General features: G+C 38.1%; 1 protein-coding gene across 1 annotated transcript in view; it reads right to left on the reverse strand.

The window, feature by feature from the left end:
* The window catches only part of GRIA2 (glutamate ionotropic receptor AMPA type subunit 2), a 143,652-nt gene that overhangs the window by 60,764 nt on the left and 67,492 nt on the right, over positions 1 to 15,396 (reverse strand). Inside the window, exon 3 of the mRNA XM_073805621.1 lies at positions 8,200 to 8,439. Within this exon, the coding sequence (XP_073661722.1) occupies positions 8,200 to 8,439 (240 nt within the window). The remainder of the gene's footprint in view (positions 1 to 8,199; positions 8,440 to 15,396) is intronic.

Raw genomic sequence — 15,396 nt, forward strand, 5'->3', positions numbered from 1 at the left:
ATAGCAATAAAAATAATAACTGCAGAAGGCTTAAATACATACATTTTCTAATCCATAGATTAGTAATGATATTTAAGAAAAATATCTGATTGCCTTTGATGGATGCTAAGGAGACAAGCTATTATTTTGAAAACTGGTAAATAAAGGTAAAGAAACAAGCATTTTCCCACCTTTCCTATATGAACTCTACTCAGGGTAGTAGTTCCTTAAGGGACGGGTTTTTTGGAAAAACTCCAGCTAATAAATGATGAACGAATATAGATTCAGAATTACAACTAATCTTGTAACACCTTGTGAATTAATGACTCAAGGCAAGAATCGTTAACTGCCGCTAACAAAACAAAAAGAGAGATGCGTAGAAGTTACGTGCCTTCAAATGGGGATACTCAACACCACCTATGAAAGATTCATGCCAAGAAGTGAACGTGAACCTCAGCAAGCATCTAGATCTAATTACCCTTTTATAATGACTATATGGCACAGAGTAATATGTTAATCAAAGTCCAGACTGTGGGAAGCTCTACATTACCTTATAAAAGCCTAAAGAGATATGTTAACCAACTGGATATGTGGACCTCACTTTTATCCTGATTCAAACAAACTGTGAAAAAAAAAATAGATGATGCTAGTAATGAATTACTGTTAACTTGTCTATATATGATAATGATATTGTAGTTATATTTAAACCAAGAGAATTGTTCTTTCAAAATATAAACTGAAATATTTACAGCTGAAATAACAGGATGTCAGTTATTTGCCTCAAAATAATGGTCAGGGGCTTCCCTGGTGAGGCAGTGGTTGAGAATCTGCCTGCCAATACAGGGGACACGGGTTCGAGCCCTGGTCTGGGAGGATCCCACATGCCGCGGAGCAACTAGGCCCGTGAGCCACAACTACTGAGCCTGCGGGTCTGGAACCTGTGCTCCACAACAAGAGAGGCCGCAATAGTGAGAGGCCCGCACACCACGATGAAGAGTGGCCCCCGCTTGCCGCAACTAGAGAAAGCCCTCGCACAGAAACGAAGACCCAACACAGCCAAAAATAAAATAAATAAATTTTTAAAAATAAATAAATAATAATAATTGTCAGGAGCAGGATAGAGATAAAGCAAGTTTCCTCTTACCCTTCACTAATAAAGCTGGCTTAAGTGTTCTTTCAGGTCTTCTTCAGGACACATTATTCTGTCCATGTTGTTATTTTAAATATTTCATAATGAAAATTGAAAATAATTTACTTTTATTTCAAACTGAAAAGTTGAACGATAAATTAAACTTGAAATGAATTTTGTGGGGGTTTTTTGGGCAAAACAACAAAATTAGTTTCCTCCATCCAGTCTTGTAACAAAAAATACAGGGTACTCAAGAATTACTCACGGGATAACTTAAACAGAGACCACATGCCATTGTCAAAAATCTATTAATGATAAAACTTCTTTTAAAAACTTCACAGATCACCTATGATTTCCGTTCACTGTAAGTAAATTAAATCCTTCCAGGATGCATTCCAAGTCCTTTTCCCGTTTTTCATCATCAGTGAAGACAGAACCAAAGTTGATCATCATGATCGACGCAACAGCTATCAATGTGCTTGAAAACACTTATTAAGTTTATTCAGTTTTTTTTCCAAGTAGGAAAAAAAGCTAATTTTCTAAACCTTTTTCACTGTCAAAGGTCCTACTTCGCCACATTCCAGTCATGATGTGACTCTTGTCACCTCTTTAAAACAACACATCCATGGGTGGTGTTCTACATACTACATATTACCATACAGCACTTATATGTGAGCTTCCTTTCTTCCGGGTAATCAATCATTTCATGTTGCTTTCATTTAACTATGAACTTAACCACATACCAAGTTAAAGTTTCAAGTGGTGATGCTCTTGACATTCTGTCCTATCCTTTAACACATATAACAAGAAATTTTAAATATAAATGCCAATGTGTACATGAATCTCAAGTGATATTTCTAAACTTAACATGTGTTGGCAGTTCACCTTGTCCAAAATATGGAGAGGATATATATATATAAAATCAATAAAAATGCATTTAAAGAAATAGCTGATTCAAACTCATCCATTTTATGTATCAAAAAATAACTCACAGTTGGTGTGGATTCTGTTATGAAAACTCTTAGAATTAATATTGTGTAACCTATGAAACCTAAAAAAAAATACATCCATTTATTAAGATGCTAAACTGCCCAAGTGGTACGTAATCAGACGATGAATTTAGTTTCATCAGAAGACACTGAATATTATTCAGTTATCTCCTAAGGACAGCCAGAAATAATTCACCAACCATGGCATGACCTGTCTCACATTTTGAAAAGACTGCTGTCCCATGCTTATTAATCAATATTCTCCGATTTGTTTTATTTTTGGAAGTAGCAACGGACTCTCTCAAATACTTTCTCAACTTGATCTGCCCCTTTCCTATAACTAAGAGTTTTCTATTATGTCTGGTTAGTTTAAAATTAATAGATCATTTTAAAATTTAAAAAAATCACTGAAAATGCACATCACAAATAGTAAGGTGAAATTAAATTATTCATACACAACACAAACTGATGCTCTTAGCCTCTTGGTAACATATTCCAATTAGGAGAGAAAGTATTACCTCTTTCCCTTCCACACAAACTAGTTTAGAAGTATCTTTATAAATACACTCATCCCTTAATTCAGAATATAAACTTGTATGGACACTGGGAATTCTATGTAAGTATTGGTTTGTTTAAAAACATTAGTAGCTGGTTATTCAACTCTAATATCTGTAACACTAAATCAGGACACTTAAATCCTGGTTTAATTTCTTATTATTTTATTGCTTATGACAAAGAGAACTTGAGATATACCGTTGTTCATCTACAAATAGAAAAAAAAATTGGAAAATTAACTGCTCTTCCTAAGAAATATATTTAAAATATATTCTGAAAAACCTCAAGAAGGGCTTCCCTGGTGGCGCAGTGGTTGAGAGTCCGCCTGCCGTTGCAGGGGACGCGGGTTTGCGCCCCGGTCCGGGAAGATCCCACATGCCGCGGAGCGGCTGGGCCCGTGAGCCGTGGCCGCTGAGCCTGCGCATCCGGAGCCTGTGCTCCGCAACGGGAGAGGCCACAGCAGTGAGAGGCCCGCGTACCGCAAAAGAAAAAAAAAAAAAACCTCAAGAATATGACAGGAGTATAAAATTAAGTTCTACACTCTATTAAATGCTCAGACTTCTGGAGAAAATAAAGACTAGCTAAAGTACTGCTACTTACTTCTGTATTATGTTACTTCTTCGAGTGCCTAATTGTTGCTGGACTAGTTACAGCTGTACACCCTATTTATAAGCTGACACTCTCCCTAAAACTCTCTCCAAGAACCATCAGTAGTTCACAGTCGCATCTTAAGCTACTGCTCCTAAGCCTGTGACAAAATTACAGAAAAACCTTCAGCCCTGAAACAGGTGGAGTCTAATGCCTCAGTTTGCACGTTAATAGGTGGAATTAAAAGTGACTACTGCATATAGGTATATTTCACTCAGACCATGTCTTTCTTCTTGAAAATATTTTTTGTTCCATTTAAAATTCACAGCCCTTATTCATCTTTCAGGCACAGAAATTAATACTTTATGATCACTAAATCACAGCAGCACGTCTAGGCCAGATTAGATTAACATATATTTCCCTCACTGACTTTCTCAGGAACATCATAAAAGCAATTTATAATCTGGAAGCATTTTTATTCCAGGCATGATGCCTTTTTTGAACTGGAATCCATGTGCCTTTCCTTCAGGGGACGAATAGTGTGGTTCAAAGTTAAAACCGAGTTATAAAAGCATTAGTTCTGGTTTTACCAACTGTCTACAGAAATGTATGACCTTACCTTATGAACACTGACGCAATAAATAAAAACCACATTTTGATTAAGTCCTGGTTCAAATGTAGTACATGTGAATCCAAAGACAAACCTATATTGAATGGAGTAACATAGGCAACCCCATGATTCTATATCTCCAAGGTGTTGAGAATCCATCTACCTACTCTCCCTGCCATCTACCTCCTCTCTCCGGAACTTTTAGGAAGGGTGTTGGGTTATCCATTGAGGAGTGCCAGGCTGCTGCCACATGACTGGGATAAAGAGAAGACACCAGCATTCCTAAAGGGTCACACGGCACCAGGTGAACAGTTTCAGCACTCCTCTCACCGGTAAACCTGGAATAGTCAAAAGCCTATACAAAGATCAGGACGCATCCATGTCTTCCCTCGTCTACAAGGGGGATGTGGTCTCCTGGACTTGCTGCTCGGCCTTTGGATGGATAGCTGGAATCAGGAAAGGTTTCATTGGCAGTCCTAGTTAAAACCAGTGCAAAGAAGAAGCATAGAAAAACTGCGTCCTTTTCATCTAGCTTGTATTCAGTGCAGAATGTTGGACAGCCATTCTCATGCTTGGGCTATTCAAAAGAACATCAATTCATATATTTAGAAATTAAAATTTAACAGCATGTTTACCTGATCTAGACTCTCAGAAAATTAAAGATTATTAAAAACAAATCCTTACGGTCAAGGACCTGGAAAGAGTGCCATATCAAAAACAGACAAAACTCTTTGAAATTGAGGCACATGGAGACATAACTTGAAAGATCAAATCATGGAGCCTATTTTTCAAAGCGCTCATAATATAGTAAGGGCACAGATTCATTCTCAAGTCGTGTAACACAAAAACAAGGAGGTGCTTCCTTAAAGTGTAAGAGAAGTGGGTTAAGGACCATAGGGCGAAAAAAACAGTTCATGTGGTAAATGTATGAATAAACGTTTTAAAATGTGATATGACAGCAAAGCTATAACAACTGTAATTAGTAAGAAAAAATCAGAGAGCAAACATGCCATTTCCACGAGTCAAGTAAAACATTACATAAGGGTCTCTTGCCAGTATTTTGAGTCTTACACATTTATCTCTGAAAATAGATTCAGATGAAAAGCCAGTGTGATACTCTTCATATTAAAACATGAGTATCCATTTGAAAATATCTTGAAAATGTATCCATAATGTCAGTTCTGGCTTTAATATAGAATTACTTAATGTTATCACTGTAATGTTGACCTCTCCACAGATGCACTCGCACTCAAATCAATTTGTCTAATTTAATGATTGGAGATTATCGCACCATTTCAATTTCATTTAATATTCATAAAGTGTTAATAAAATCATTAAAGATGTGTCAGGTTCTTTTCACAAGTACATAAGTCCATCCATCATCATCCGATCCATAGTGACGCTGCAGTGTGTCCCTAAAGTGAAAACACCGCCTTGCACCTAGTCAAAGAGTAGAGAGAACTCACCTCTGATCCTTCAATTTAGCAAGCAAGATCCAGGTTCTAATACCATCTCAAACTTAAAATACACAGATGCTCAACTCATTCAGTTATTAATGCTCTTTATTGACATCAACTCTGTGCTAGCATTATCTTAAGCGCTGTATGTACAGTTAGGTGTAGTCGGTACTGCCAGGGCATCGCCTTCCTGGGCTTAGAGCCAGACCTTAAATTAAAAGAATAAAGCTTAGTCTGTGTGATTCAAACAGTCCCTAGAATATACTGGGAGCTCACTTCTTGGGTGAAAGAATGAACATCAATATTAATTATAACTTGTGATAAGTACTATGTAGGGAAAGAAAAGATTGCTTTGAGAGAAGATAACAATACGAAATGCACCGCTGCGGGAATGTTATATAAACTAAGACCTGAAGGAGAAAAATTTAGAAGTCTGTGCAGAGATTCAAGGTGAAAGAATTTGGCGCACCTGAGAAAGTAAAAGAATATTCGTGAGATGGGTTTAGCCTAGTGAGTGAGAAAGGCAGTGGTATAAGTGGGCAGGAACCAGATACTACAACACCTTACAGTCATGTTAAGAAATTTCAGTTTTATCCTCATTATAACGAGGAGCCACTGAGGTATTTTAAGCAAAGGAGCAATGTGGTCAATAAAGCATTTAAAAGTATTCAAAAAATAGAGCTACCGTATGATCCTGCAATCCCACCCAGAGGAAACCATAATTTGAAAAGATACACACACCTCAATATCCATTGCAGCACTATTTACAATATGCAGGACATGGAAGCAACCTAAATGTCCATCAACAGAAAAATGGATAAAGAGGATGTGGTACATATATACAGTGGAATATTACTCAGCCCTAAAAAAGAATAAAATAATGCCATTTGCAGCAACACGGATGGACCTAGAGATTATCATATTCAGCAAAGTAAGTCAGACGAAGAAAGACAAATATATGCTATCACTTGTATGTGGAATCTGAAAAGATGATACAAATGTACTTATTTACAAAACAGAAACAGACTCACAGACATAGAAAACAAACTTATGGTCACCAAAGGGGAAAGGTGGAGGGGAGGGATAAATTAGGAGTTTGGGGTTAACATGTACACACTACTATATATAAGATAGATAAACAACAAGGACCTACTATATAGCACGGGGAACTCTACTCAATACCTTGTAATAACCTATAATGGAAAAGAATCTGAAAAAGAATGGATATATGTATATTATAACTGAATCACTTTGCTGTACACCTGAAACTAACACAACATTGTAAGTCAACTATACCCCCATATAAAACAAAATTAAATTAAAAATAAATAAAAGCATTCAAAACTTCTGGCTCCTTTACGGAAAGTGGATTGAAGAGAAACAAGTACAGAAATGGAAGGATGAAGGATGAACACATGGGGCTGTCCTGTCCTGGAGTCATGACAATGAAACAGAAGAGCGGCTAGAAGTAAAAGACGTTTAGATGGTAGAAATCCTATGAAGAGGAGACAAGAGTTAAGGAGGACGTAGCAGAGGGCAAGAGGAAGATGATGATAAGCCCTGTATCTCATTTATCAGAAGGATGGGCAGAGGGCCATCCAGCACACCGGAATCCGTATTTACTCTCAGCTGTTCTGTGTTTGAGTTGTTCACTCCCCATGTGTACAGCAAGGCTCTCCCTTGTCAGAGCAGCGGGAAAGTTGTTGGCAGTCTTTCTTCTCAGTGTCTATAGTTCTGACTGGCTTTTCCACGGAGCCTTTTCATTCTCAGGACTGGAGGCCGGGACAGGGAATCAGACACCAGGCTGGAGCATGCTAGGCTGTGATTGCTGTAGCCAATGTCTCCAGACTGATCGTGGCAGAGGGCTGGCAGCTGGCTCCCCGCTTGGCCGCCCTCGCAGGTAAGCAAGGTGCCCTCTCCTGGTAGAAAGAGGCTTCTGGTTTTCACATGAACATTTAAAGCAAGTTGCTTTGTGGACGGGCTGGTATCTATTAGGTACTCTGGCAATGGTGGTTGTCAATACTTTTGAGTCTGTGGGTGGATGCTCTCTCGAGAAAAATCATCTACGTTCATGTGCACAAAATGTTCATTCGATGTTACAAAGTACACAGACCCACTGAAGCTGAATCACAGACCCAGGAATGGTTAGAAATATCTGAAATTCTATGACACGTAAGTCAATCAGGTCCGCTAATACCAAACTTCACCACAAATGATGCGGGAAACACAAAGGAAGGACCCTTACCCCTGAAATAAAAACTAGTAAAATGAGCCAAGACTCTAATCCAAAGCGTCTCCTCGTAAATAGCTGTAGAAGAGCTGTGACAAAGCACAGGTCTGCTGTCAAAAGACCTGAGTTCAGCTGAACCACACGCGGGTGGCTCATGAAAAAATCAACTTCTCTGAGATTCAGGGATCTCATTCTAAAGCAGGGTTAATAACAACTCTCCCTGCCTGATAAAATCTTTGCATGTGGAAATATTTAATGTCTATAAATTTCTGTAGACGTTCTTATTTATAGATTTATTCAACTCTTACTTAAACCAGTTTTCAAGGCCGTCACTTCACTGACCCTGGACTGGGAATACAGTCATCCTAGGGTCTTAGCTGCTGGTACCAGAAAGTGCTTTGTGCCTTACAACTGAACATTCGGGCGTTGTGTGAACACAATCTGTCTCTGTAAATGGTACATCCACAACGTTTTTGCTTGTTTGTTTTACTCTAAATATGTTACCCAGGTTTTGAATTGCATCACTCATTTACACAGCATAATTAAGGCAAGTTACCCTTGGACTTCAACACACTTACATAGCCCTATAAAGTCACACGGAAGTATCAAGTGTGGGCACTGAATCTGACCCATTACAAAGGGAGAAGGATATTGTCACTTACCTCTGTCACTGTCATAGAGGTATGCAAACTTGTCCCATTGGTAGTACTCAATCAAGCTGAGAAGTGCTCCTTTGAGGTCTGGTCGCATCTGAATGACAAATGGATGGGTACCATCTGTCGGGAAGCTGGGAGTGATGAAGGATACATGGAGCGTCCCACAGAATGACGTGATGGTGTTTACAGACTTCTTGTCATAAAATCCAAAAATTGCATATACTCCTCTTGAAAACTGGGAGCAGACTAGAAGAACAGGGGAAACAGAAAGGATAAATCAGATGCATTTGCTTGAAAGTAAATGTCCTTTTGCATAAAATACAAAAGAATCAACGTATTGAAAAATACAGAGAGTTGATATCAATAATTCATCAAATTTTTGAGCGCTTATTTACTTAACACCCCACTTGAGGAATTCAAAGAATTATAAAGCATTAAAAAATAATTCTGGCTATGGGACTACATGAAACTTAAAAGCTTTTCCACAGTGACAGAAACTGTCAACAAGTTTGAAAAGGCAGCCTACTGAATGGGGGAGGAGATTTTCAAATCCTACATCTGATATGGGGTTAATATCCAATATGTACAAATAATTCGTACAACTCAACTTCAAAAACAAAAACAACCCAATTAAAAAATGGGCAGAGGACCTGAACAGACACTTTTCCCAAGAAGACATACAGATGGCCAACACATACATGAAAAGATGTTCCACGTCAATAATCATCAGGGAAATGCAAATCAAAACCGCAACGCGCCATCACCTCACACGTTAGAATGGCTGTCATCCAAAAGACAACAAATAACACATGTTGGCAAGACATGGAGAAAGGGGAACCCTCGTGTACTGTCGGTGGAAATGGAAATTGGTGCAGCCACTATGGAAAACATTACAGAGGTTCCTCAAAAAATTAAAAATAGAACTACTGTACAATCCAGCAACTCCACTTCTGGGTATTTTTCTGAAGAATAAAAAAACCACTAATAATGTACCCTAATGTTCATAGCAGCATTACTCACAATAGCCAAGACATGGAAGCAACCTAAGTGCCCATCAATAGATGACTGGGTAAAGAAGACGCAGTGTATGTACGCAAGGGAATATTACTCAGGTATAAAAAGTTAAAAAAGAATAAACTCTTGGATAGACCTAAAGGATATTGTGCTAAGTGAAATAAGTCAGACAGAGAAGGCAAATCGTGTATGCTTTTATTTCTATGCAGATTCTAAAAAACGGACAAACAAAAAAGAATAAACATAACAAAACAGAAACGGAGTCATAAATACAGAGGACGAACAGATGGTCACCAGAGAGGAGGTGAGGGGGTGAGTGAAACAGGTGAGGGAGCTGGAGAAGAACAAACTTCCAATTTCAGAATAAATCAGTCACGGGAATGAAACGTACGTTGTGGGGAATATAGTCATTAATACTGTGTATGGTGACAAACAGTAACTAGACCTATCTTGGTGATCATTTTGTAATATACAGAAATAACGAATCATTGTGTTGTGCACCAGGAACTAACAGAGTGCTGTTGGTCACTTACACTTCAAAAACAACACTGATGTGTATAAAGGATGACTAATAAGAACCTGCTGTATAAAAAAATAAATAACATAAAATTTTAAAAAAAACCAACAAGCAAACTCATAGAAAAAGAGATCAGATTTGTAGTTATCAGAGGTGAAGGCTGGGGGAGAAGAAACTGGATGAAGGTAGTCAAAAGGTACGAAATTCCAGTTCTACATGATAAATAAGTACTAGGGATGTAATGTACCGCGTGATAAATGTAATTAACACTGCTGAATGTTATATATGAGAGTAGTTAAGAAAGTAAACCCTAAGACTTGTCATCACAAAGAAAAATTTTTGAATTTTTCTTTTATTTTGTATCTATATGAGATGAATGTTCACTAAACTTATTGTGATGATCATTTCATGATGTATGTAAGTCAAATCATTATGCTTCATGCCTTAAACTTATACAGTGCTGTGTGTCAATTATAACTCAATAAAACTGGAAGAAAAAAAAGAATATATACACATTCTTATTTAACAAGCCATGTAAGTATAAACATATTTTAGGACAGCCCCATAAAAAAAAGAATACAAGTAAAAATCATTAGTTATAAAGAACAAACTGCAATTACCTGGGATTTATACATATTCATAATAACTCATTCCTTGTATTATCTGATATTTTTAAAGGCTTTATCGTGCTAATAACGCTTTTATATACAAGATCGGCGCGCTCATGAAAAGTTCTAATGCTGAGCAAAACCTCTTTAAGAGAAGATGGATGCAGGGCTGGTACCACACACAGAAACATGTCACCCAAAAGGGACATCTCTCACCTTGAGAAACGCAGTCAAGGAGCAATTGTGTGAAGCTCAGAACTCCTATTTTTTTAAGCTTTCCCACGGACTTAACTCATCCAATGTGTTCTACTCCATGCAACACAAAGAATATTATCAAAATACTTTGGCATAGAATCATCGTTCTTTAAAAAAAAAAAAAAAAGACAATATTCTATTTGGAAGTCCCCATCACTCCCACGATCCCTTGTTCTCTACCAGTACTTGTATTTCAGTGAAGGACCTTCTCCCAATCCCTCCGCCACAGTCAGACCATCACTAAGTCATGGTCATTCTAATACCTAAATATACTCAAAGGTGGTCCCCTTATTTCTCTCTCCATACCAACCATCCTAGTTCACTGATAGCATATACCATGTATCTTGGGCTTGCCTTGTGGCCTGGCATGGTACATGAACTCATTTATTTCTTATGCTAACCCTCGAGGTAGGAAAGATTATTATTTCCAAATTACTGATAGGAAAATTGAAGCATAGGGAGATTAAGTGACTTACCCAAAGTCAGACAGCTAGTAAGAGATGCTGTATTCAAACCCAGACAGGCAGAGTCAGAGTCCACACTCTTAACTAATGGATAATATCGTGTCCCTAACTCGGATTACTGGAATACCTACCCAACTTTCCTCCTTCAACCAATTATGCGCCTTCCATTCACTTCTCCACAATATAACCAGAATAATTTTTTGAAACACAAATTTGATCCTATCTCTCTGAGAAGTAAGGGTTGCTTTGTCCAAGAATAAACCCTGCAATGCACAATACAAACCACACATGGCACAGCGCTTAAGACAACCAAGTCAGGTCAACCACATGCTTTGAGGGAATGAATAGCTGATATCTTTAAATCTCAAAGTTCATTTCGATCCAAAACATGAAAGTCAGCTCTCCAGTGACATAATCTAACGACCCAAAACATAATACCAGGCAACCTTGTAAAGTTCTTAAATCTCATTTAAAGGATAAGGCCAATACTATCATATTTCATTTTATTTTACTCACAAAAATAAATGGTCTATAGAAAAAGTAGATTTGTTTAATGAATAAGAGCATTGCTAAAATACATAGATTTGGATAGCCAATTGCAGACAATCAATAAATGATGGGCAATAATTTTTAATGACTATCATGTGATATGAAATGAAAGGAAAGCCAGATTGGCCAGTTCTCTGAGTGGCCCTTATTCATCAGATGTTTCAATTTTCCTCTAAATATTTATCATCTTCAACTCACTTCTGCCTTTCTAACATAAGACGTTTCCTGGGATTTCTGGGTTATGTCTGTGTAATGGTCGACCGACATCTTTACTAACAATCTTCTGCAGAACAGACTAATATGTCTCAGAAAACAGCTGTATGTATTTCTTTACATTTACTCTAATACTTTAACGTAAAGCAAAGATGAGATTCCCGACTTTTATTCATATTTATGTTTTTGTCCTCATCTGAGAACAGATGTTGAAAACCACCTTTAATGTGTTTGACTCTGCTCATTCCTGACTTACATGAGAAATCCCTTTCACTATTCAAACCCTTCTAGGCAAACTCCGCCGTGATTTCTTATTTTATGCACAGATGTATGCATCCTGACGTGCATATCTTAAATCTTAAGCTTGTTCAGAAATTGTTGACTCCATAGGACGTATAAAAATGAGAAGTTGCTCTAAAATGCTCTCTGGGTCTGTTTTATTTCATTTCCTGCAAAGTGTTGGCATGTCGTCTAAAAACTATAGGGATATCAGGCAATATGATTTATTAATGAGACCTCCACATCCATCCTCAGTGAAACCGCCTGGTAAAGGAAGCCACTGTTTGAATACACAGTCTGAATAAGAAGCCATATCTTTCATTTCCCATTTGTTCTAGACTCTGGAGTGAGTTGTCAAGGGGCCTCCTGGCTGTCGTGACCATCTGGAAACACCTGGCGTTGGCCCAAGCATGGGCACGAGCTGCACGAGACTTCATCAGAGATGAAAATTCACCTAACTCAGAAGGCACCTTTTTGCATGCAGTCCAGCTAATTCTCCAACGACCATAATTGTGGAACCATGGCCGTCCCCCTCCTGACCACCCCAGCCACCTCTCAGCCTTTTCCCCTTGCCCGTTATCTCATCAGGGCACATATTCAATTGTCCACTTGCCTACACTTCTATTTTCCTAGATATCTGTCTCTGTGTCGCTTTACCACACACACAATGAACAGCCATTTGGTCGGCATTGCTCACCTACCCTGACCTCATGTCTGTCATTCTCCCTGTCCCCTCAAATGATAAGGATATCATTGCGTTTACACCCAGGACTCAGTCAGAATGCTGACCTGAGCTAAGGTATTTTGCTTACCCAGTTTGCAGTGACCATCTCAGGATGAAAATCTGAGCGTTGTATTCCTAACACTCCATCCCCCAAGTACCAGCGTGTTCGCGTGCTAATGCTGACCTTCTCCCCAATACAGCACAGATACAAGACCCTACTGACCTGAGACACAAGAACATTAGTTCTCTACTTTGAAAGGACTCCTCCTCTGATTAGAAATGAAATTACTCTTTTTCATCTCTACCTTATTCTCCAGCAATACTCCAAAATTCAAAGTCATTTCCCTAACTTATATCCATCCTCAAAGAAGGAAGATTTACTAACACTATCAATATTCAAATCATGTGTCATAGCTCTGGAAACAGTTTCAAAAGAAAACTTTCTAAAATGAGTTAGATAATATCCCACCCCATATATCGTCACCTTGTTCTGTGTCACCTCTGGGGGCAGAGGAAGGAGGAGAGACCTCTCAGTTTCACCTCTAGATTCATGACCCTATGAAACACTATTACAAATTTCTGAATAATTATGCTAATTAGTATTAGATTTGCATGTACGTCTTAAAACTCTAAGCTTAATGTAAGGTTGTTCTCACTGAGCACGACTTTAATTAAATATTTAATATCAACTTTGAGAAGCTCAGCAAAAGCAGGTCCTTTGAAAAGATACTTTAGGGCAAACAGCAGAAATGACCATCTCCTGGGTGTAGATAACTTGCTGATTATTCCACTTTTCATTACAAGCCCAGGTGATAAAAGCCAGTAGCAATGCTGATGCGGTGCCTCCAAGTCACATCTTTTTCTCTCGGGTCATTCTGCTCATTGGTGCTGCTAACGTAGCATACCCCATACAGTCTGGAGAACCCTGCATGGTTATTTAGTAGAAAGAGAGAAGAACAGAGCCTGATGTATTTTTGTTTAACATTTTTTTATATTTAGAAGTTGCCATTCACTGCTGTGAGACCCACCGTCTGCTTCATAAGCAGGAACGGTGCTTTGCAGTTTGTGCAAAGTCTTGTGAAAGCTTCATCACCAAGCAATCCTGAGCTCAAAATCTGGAGAGCGAAGAAAATCTCTCTCATCGTTCATCACACAACTTCTGGCGTTATCTCCTTGTAAACAGGGACCCCAATCTTACTACTGAAATCTCCCTTAAGATCCCCGAGTCACTAAACCTAATATTTTTTTCTCAGATCTAGCTTTCTTGGCCTCTTTGAATTTATTAATCAAAAACTTGATTCTATGTTTCCATACAAAATTTAAAATTATTTGTTCTCGTTCTATGAAAAACGCCATGGGTATTTTGACAGATATTGCCCTGAACCTACAGATTGCCTTGGGTAGTATGCTCATTTTAACAGTATTAACTCTTCCAGTCCAAGAACACGATGTATCTTTCCATCTGTTTGTGCTGACTTCAATTTCTTTCCTCAGTGTCATATAGTTTTTTGTGTACAGGTCTTTTACCTCCCTGGGTAGGTTTATTCTTAGGTATTTTATTCCTTTTGATGTGCTGGGGCTCAACATCACTAACCGTCAGGGAAATGCAGATCAAAACCACCATGAGATATCACCTCACACCTGTCAGAGCGGCTATCATTAAAAAGAATGCAAATAACAGGTATTGCTGAGGACGTGGAGAAAAGGGGACCCTCATACACTGTGGGTAAGAGTGTAAACTGGTGCAGCTGCTGTGGAAAACGACATGGAAGCTTCTCAAAGAAACTAAAAATAGAACTACCATATGATCCAGCAATTGCACTCCTATGTATATATTCAAAAACACCCCAAACAAACAAAAACACTCATTCAAAAAGATACATGCACCTTGTTCATAGCAGCATTATTCACAATTGCCAATACATGGAAGCAACTTAAGCGTCCATCATCAGATGAATAGATAAAGAAGCTGTGGTACATATATACAACGGAATATTACTCAGCCATAAAAAATGAAATGTTGCCATTTGAAGCAACATAAATGGAATTGGAGGGCATTATGCTAAGTGAAATAAGTCAGACAGAGAAAGATAAATACTGTATAATATCACTTATAGTGGAATCTAAAAATATAACAAACTAGTGAATATAACAAAAAAGAAGAGGGCTCACAGATATAGAGAACAAACTAGTGTTTACCAGTGAGGAGAGGGAACAGTGGAGGAGCAATACAGGGGCAGGAGATTAAGAGGTACAAACTATTAGGTATAAAATAAACTACAAAGGATATTTTGTACAACATGGGAACTATAGCAAATATTTTATAATAACTACAAGTGGAGTATAACCTTAAAAAATTGTGAACTACTGTACTGTACTCCTGTAACTTATATAATACGTCCATCAACTGTACTTCAATTAAAAGAAAAATATCTGGCCAAAAAGAAAAAAAAACAACTTGCTTCTAGAAATGCTCTCTCTTTCCACTGCTACTAGCAGTACTCTCGTCCAATTCCTTCCCCAAATGGTTACCAAGTAAAATGATATCATCTTGGTGCCCTTGCTCTCCCTATAATTACC

The sequence above is a fragment of the Tursiops truncatus genome, chromosome 5, assembly GCF_011762595.2.
Source record: "Tursiops truncatus isolate mTurTru1 chromosome 5, mTurTru1.mat.Y, whole genome shotgun sequence".
NCBI classification, from domain to species: domain Eukaryota; kingdom Metazoa; phylum Chordata; class Mammalia; order Artiodactyla; family Delphinidae; genus Tursiops; species Tursiops truncatus.